Source organism: Glycine soja, chromosome 2 (assembly GCF_004193775.1).
Source record: "Glycine soja cultivar W05 chromosome 2, ASM419377v2, whole genome shotgun sequence".
NCBI lineage: Eukaryota > Viridiplantae > Streptophyta > Magnoliopsida > Fabales > Fabaceae > Glycine > Glycine soja.
The window spans coordinates 10,557,924-10,564,993 of NC_041003.1; the positions used below are offsets into that span (position 1 = coordinate 10,557,924).

The 7,070-nt window shown below is 30.5% G+C and overlaps 1 protein-coding gene across 1 annotated transcript; it reads left to right on the forward strand.

The window, feature by feature from the left end:
• On the forward strand, positions 1–5,058 carry LOC114386734 (uncharacterized endoplasmic reticulum membrane protein C16E8.02-like). Its single transcript, XM_028346771.1, has 5 exons — positions 1–206; positions 323–707; positions 4,201–4,263; positions 4,348–4,419; positions 4,593–5,058. Exons 2-5 carry the CDS (start codon positions 336–338, stop codon positions 4,707–4,709), a joined length of 624 nt encoding a protein of 207 aa, XP_028202572.1. The 5' UTR covers positions 1–206; positions 323–335; the 3' UTR covers positions 4,710–5,058.
• The last annotated feature ends 2,012 nt before the right edge of the window (positions 5,059–7,070 follow it).

The following is a 7,070-nucleotide window of genomic DNA, read 5'->3' on the forward strand; positions in this document are numbered from 1 at the left end:
TGTCAATTTCACCTAGGGATTTGGTCATTGCTCAATACTCTATATTATATAGATTCCCTCCGTGTTCAATTTTTGTCTTCAGAACCCAAAAAGATTGAGTTTCCGTATTATAGTCCAATCATTTTCCCAAACTCTGTTCGTCGGTTGTACATCTCGTCATTCATAATTTATTCCAACTTCTATCTACCGTACCTCCTCGTGTTCATGTAAGCCCATCAAAATATATAACAACTTGCTTTTATGCATTAAGGTTCATGTTTTCATTATATAAAAATAAAATAAAAATAAAAACTTTTCTTTGTTTCTCTTTTCTTTGTATTAGCCTTTTGTTGTAGATGGCATTGGGGAGAAGGAGTGGACTCTTTGCTCTTGAAAAGCATTTTGCTTTCTATGGAGCATACCACAGCAACAAAATTAACATAGCAATCCACGTGTTGTTTGTTTGGCCAATTTTTTTCTCGGCCCTTCTTATTCTCTATTTTGTCCCTCTCCCTCCCTTATTCAACCTTCAAAACTTGGAGTTTTCCATGTGGGAGAACTATGTGATATTGGTTTGGAATGTTGGGTTTTTGGTTGCTTTGCTCTACTCAGTTTTCTATGTTTCTTTGGATCTGAAAGCTGGCTCTTTGGCTGCTTTGCTTTGTGCTCTTTGTTGGATTGGTAGTAGCTTTGTTGCAAGCCAACTTGGGTTGTCTCTAGCTTGGAAGGTAAACAATGTTGTTGGGTTTTGTTGATATGAACATGGTAATATATGATATGTTCTATTATTTTTGTGAATTCATGGGAGAACCATGTCTGTTTTTCATTTATGATTAATCAATTTGTTGGGTTTTATTATTGATCTGAATATGGTGCTGTATGATATGTTCTATTATTTTTGTGAATTCATGGGAGAGCCACATGTTTGTTTTTCATCTATCATTGCACACTTTTTTTCTCTAGTTTGGAAAGTAATTAAACCATGTTGTTGGGTTTTGTTTATATGAACAAGGTAGTATATCATATGTTCTTCTAGTATTATTTCTGTGGATTCATTGGAGCCATGCTTGTTTTTCATCTATGATTACACACTTTTTTGTTTTTCTCTAGTTTGGAAGGTAAACCATGTTGTTAGGTTTTATTGATATGAACTTGGTAGCATATCATATGTTTTATTTTTGAATTCATGGGAGCCATGCTTGTTTTTCATCCATGATTACACACACTTTTTTGTTTTTCTCTAGCTTGGAAGGTAAATCAGGTTGTTGGATTTTCTTAATATTGGTAGTATATGATATGTTATATTTTTATGAATTCCATTCTGCCTATGGGAGCTTTTTTTTTTTTTTTTTACATTATGATTACATGTATTGGATAAGGAAACCTGTTTTTTCTGTATTTGTCTTTTTTTTATCTCTTACATGACCACAAATTGCAAGTAGCTTCTGGAAATGGAAATTAATTTAGACTTCAATGTTTGCGATAGGGATGGAAATGTATATTAGCCTATGTGTGCGTTTTGACCTTTTTTAAATTTTTAAGTTATTATAAAGCATAAAATAAAATAAAAATTAGAAAGGAATGGTATGGGAAAGAGCAGGGAGAGAAGAGAGGGCCAAGAGTGGGGTCAGAAAGATAGAGGGAGAGAGTATGAAGAGAGCATGGAGAAAAGGATGGGGATGGAGGAGAAAGAGAGTGGGAGAGAGACAAGAGAAGCCTACCTCCTCTTAAAATTATTTTATCCAATTTTTCAAAAATAAAACTTTTCTCATAGTTGTTTAACTATTTATTTTTAAGAATATCTTCAGTGATAATTCTTACCGAATTTTTAAATACAAGAACATGATTTTATCAAAGTTCATAGTTGCAACTTGGAACTAACTGAGGTGTAACAACAATTCTTATATAAAAATAATTAATTTCAATTTTTTTAGTGTTGGTCAAGTTAATTTTTTTTATGTACTTGGTCAAGTCAATGTTGTATACTATATAATAAAACGTATACAGAATAAAAATAATAATAAGACTCATCAAAAGTGAGTTATAAAAGAAAAGAAAAAAGAAAAAGAGGATGGAGCCAGCATTGAAGATACTATAAAGAAGATAAACCAAAAGCAAGTTTTGGGCAACACTACCTAAGAATACAAGCTATTTTGTTTTAACTAAAAATTTCAAAGTAATTCAGAGAAACTGGAACTTAGTGAAAGAGGAACATAATGCAAAAGGCCAAATTTAGATACAATAAATTAGGTGGAGTCAGTCATGCGATCCTATTATATTAAAAGGCAAATTTTAAAAAATCACTTTGAGTAAAGCTTTTGTTTTTAATGACTTCTCCTGATGTTTTATTTTGTCTTCTATTACCTTTATCAGCTACCCTCCCTTTGATTAACTTTTCTCACATCTATTTTCTATTCCCATGAGAAAACTACCTTAGGCAAGACTCTGACATCTTATTAATAGGCACTACTCTTTATTTTCCCAAATAGTACATTGGTTTATCATCTTTTCTTTTCTTTGTGTATTGATTGTCCATTCATCCATCTCAACATTGGCCCTGCAGTTGTTTGGTAGAGTTTTCCTTTGAGAGAATGGCACGCACTTTAAGATCATAAATTATGTCTGAAACATACCTCTATTTCATCCCCTTACTTGAATCACATGTATGACAGATATCCAGGGTGAATTTATAAGATGGATCCAAAATAGTTAATCCTTTAGAATTAAATCTGATCACATAATTGATTTTAGATAAACTTTTAATTGTTTGTTGTCCCATAACAAAAGATTTCATAATTGATTCTAGATCTATAATTAATTATAAATTAAAGTAATTTTAAGTAGTTTTCACATCAGATCAAAATTTTATATTAAATTATACTTTTAATTTGATTTTATAATAAAAATATTTAAATGTAAATCATATCAAATAAAAATTAATTTTAACTAAAATCAATTATGTTGATAATCAATTTTCTCAATGTTTATTCAAACAGACTAAAGCATTTCTATTTCACATCTCACTCAAGTTACAGTCCTACACTAAAAAGGATTTCATAAGCTTTTTCTCTCAGCTAAAGACTCAAGTTTAGAATTTACTTTCTTTTAACCCTCTCAAGAGAAAATACTTTAAACAGATCGCATATGGATTCTTTACTTGATAGGCACTTGAGAATTGAGACACATTATGTTCTTTGGAGTTTCAATTTGAAATCATGTATAGTGGAGGATAAATTCTAGTTCCACAATCTATAAATGTTGCAACAAAGATATATAGTATTTAGAACCTTATATCTTTCAGTTGCTACTGTAGTATTGTATTGCTTAGATATTTGGTCATCTTAAACATAGGAATTTATTTTTGTTTCAAAGTATTATGCTTGTAACTATTTAATGATAGTGTAAATAATGTAAAATAGAATTTCCTATTCTAAACAGAGTATTTCAGTTATGTAATTTTGAGGTCTGTTTGTTCCTCAATCATGTTTGTGCTCTGTGTTCCTATTCTCACTTTCATCTTCCTTTCTTATTTGGGTGCTTATTTGTTCTTTTCCCCAACTTCCTGATGTCACAAATTTCTGGCAGAGGTTCGGGTTGCAATTTCACTGATTGTTCCTTTTTCTTCTGTTAATAAATAGTATGTTAAAAAGAGAATGTTACTAGCATTTCTTACTATTGCAATTCAATTCTTCCCTCCCCTCATTCCTTCAACTAAGAAAAAGAATTTGATCTTCGGCTTATATCATAGAATCAGGGCTTGGAGGCAGCTACCTCTAACACTTTAACATAGCTGAATAATCCATGTTTGGTATAAAGGCGAGTTTTTATGTTGGCTTTTGTCTACCGAGAGCCTAACACAACTCTCCTCCTTAACCCGGACTTGGGACCAACTATGAAGAAATATAGGCGGAGTAAACACCTAGTATAGCTATGCTAGTTTATTTTGTTAGCTAGATACATTCATGCAAAACACCATGTGCATGGAAGTTGGAAATGTTGCAGCGCGTATTCCAATGTAAATCCATCAGATAAAAACAAAATGAATACAAAAGCAAGGGTCCTAATCTATTGGAAGAATTATTTTTGTCTTAAACGTAATTTGTAACTGATTTCCAAACATGCTCCATGTTGTTACATGCAAAATAGGAAAAATATTTTCTTTCTGCATAGATAAACATCAACATAACATTCCTCATCTTTTGCTCTTTTGATCATGTTTAGGTTGTTCTTGTGGTTCAGATAGTATGTTGGACAGGGCAGTTCATTGGTCATGGAGTATTTGAGGTTAGCTATTGTTATATCAACTCAATCTCTAACTTAAACATTTCTTATATTAATGTGTCTGAGAATGAGATCATACATTTTCAGAAACGAGCTCCTGCTCTTTTGGATAACCTCATTCAGGCCTTTGTAATGGGTCCTTTCTTTGTATTGCTAGAGGTATTGTACCTACAACTACAAATTTCAGATTTTAGATTCCTAATACTATTTTCTCTCTTGCATGGTTCTTTACCTTTCCTTGATATTAATTAGTTTATTGCTTGAATATGTAGTAGTAATCATTTATATCAGGCTATAACTATAAGTCTATAAAGGCTACTTGTTTAATGCAGGTTCTCCAGACTTTATTTGGTTATGAGCCATATCCAGGATTTAATTCAACAGTGAAAGCAAAAGTTGAAGCCAACATAAATGAGTGGCAAGAAAGTAAGCAGAAACTAATATCTTAGCTTCTTCTTAAGTTTGTGCATCTTTAAAAGTTAAATGATCTCCCCCAACAGAGGAAGAATAAAAGCTACAAATGATCATATATGTATGGTACTAGGGTATATATGCCTTTCAGGATAATTGTGTATATGCCTTGTATATTTGTTGAGAAGACACAGTATATCATATTATCATGGGCATGCTACTATGTTATTCTAATAGAAGCATCGACTCTGTATTTTGTTCGTGTGGTTTGAATACTCTCTTTGGACGTGGCAATATATGAACAGGTGATTGTGTAAAAATGTTTACACTAACATTTGATTGCTCAAAATTAATTGGTATAGGAAATAACATTTATCGTGGTCCCTATATCCTGGTTTTGTGGGCCTCTATTTTCAAGGTCCCTTTATCCCTTCTATCTTTGATAAATGTCATGAATGATTGCGATACTTATGTAAGTATAGTCGTACTTTTTAAAACAACATTTTGGTTGGAAAAAAAATTCAAACTATTCCTTTATGTATATAATTTTTTTTCCATTTATTAGACTTTTGAACTTGAGATGTTATTAAAAGATTCGATGTTAATTTCACTAGGTTCATAATATTGGTTCCTGTCAATAGCTTTATGAATAAGTAAACAAGGGTTTGACGTGTTAAATTTATCAGATGAACTGAATGCATGCCTAAAGTGCTTGATCATAATTCTGATTTCTGAAGACGTGTTAGTCAAGAAAAAATTATAATTCTAGCTTGTCTCGTATTTTTAAGAAACGTTGAATGTAAAAGGTATTTTAAATTCCACTTTGCTGACCACTACCAAATGGATAATTAGCAATCATTGTTGCAAGATAATGAATAGCAAAACCGTTTGAAATTTGAAGTTGCCTTCAATATAATGTCTATATCTCGGTTGAGTCAAGCTTTATTCCTTGTAAACTTGAGCCACATCCCTTTTATGCGTTAAGATTACCAATAAGAGAAAATTACGCATTTTGAAATTGAATACGAGACTTACCTTGATATAATTATTATAATGTCATTAGTCTGGGTTACTGTTTTCCATTACAAGTTTTTAGGAGACTATTAACTTATTATGCAAATCAATATATACTTGTAATTTAAGTATTGAAGCATAGTGATTAATGTATTAAAATTATAATTGAATTGTTGACAAAAATAATTTTTTTGCCAAATTTTATTTCTCTTTGAATTAAGTTTTTTTTTTATTTGTAAAACTTAGATATGAGATCTTGTTTAAAAAAATCGAATCTAATATTATTTTATTTTATTTTGTAGAATCTTTCTTTTTAATCACATTTTTTTTATCTATAAGATTTTAATCTGAAATCTTATTTAAATTATCTAATTTAATATTACTTAAACCACAACAATCTATCAAATATTTTTGTAGACATGACATGGTGAATAAAGAAAATTCAGTTGTTTGAGAATGAAGGCTTGAGTAATATGGTTCATCATATTAACTTCGTTTATTAATTAGCAATATTATGTCACGGCATTGAAGTGCTTATGTGGATTTACACAAGTCCAAATAAATGCTGCATTTCATCCGTTTCGTGTCCTAGACCAATTAAACATCCCTAGAATGCTAAGCACTCAAACCAAATTAAATACTAGCAAATCAATATGAAAATGAATATAGATACATTTTACATAATACATTTAACACAAACACACACGACTCATTCAAATGATTAGTTTGTCTAACTTCTACTTTAATTTATATTAACTAGCAATTTTCTGACGAAACAAACACAAGGATTTGTACTTTTATAAAGGGGTGAACCTCAGCCACATATTATTATATATTATATATAATAGTGCATGCACATGCCAACCTTCTCAACACGTCATTTCCAATTCTATATCGATCAACACCGCCGTTATCATTTGGGATAAGCAACCCACAAGGTGCCACCAATCACGAATTAAATTAATAGTAATTAGTTTGAAAACTCCTTTCTGCTTCAATTATTGACTCGCAGTACATAATTTGCCAATTATATATATATATATATATATATATATATATATATATATATATATATATATATATATATATATATATATATATACTTGGTCAAAATAAATAATCATTGTGATGATGTGCACGATGGAAACTGGTGGCTTAGCCTTATTTGGCTTCAAATGCTACCCAAGCATGATCTAAGCCTCCAGTTTGAATTTGAACCGTATAAGAATAAGAATAAGGAATCTAATTCCATGTTTTTGAATTTAAATTAGGAGCTAATACTTGTACGTTTACATAAAGATAAATGTTCACAATAATTAGATTTTTTATTGAATAACCTGATTACTCTTAATAATGGGACTCATGTGCAATTTTACTAAATAATA

Bases quoted from the DNA above. Each gene is read 5' to 3' on its own strand.
- LOC114386734 (XM_028346771.1), top strand. From the start codon at position 336: ATGGCATTGGGGAGAAGGAGTGGACTCTTTGCTCTTGAAAAGCATTTT. The intron at 708-4,200 runs GTAAACAATGTT...GATCATGTTTAG, and splicing joins GGTTGTCTCTAGCTTGGAAG to GTTGTTCTTGTGGTTCAGAT. The intron at 4,420-4,592 runs GTATTGTACCTA...TGTTTAATGCAG, and splicing joins CTTTCTTTGTATTGCTAGAG to GTTCTCCAGACTTTATTTGG.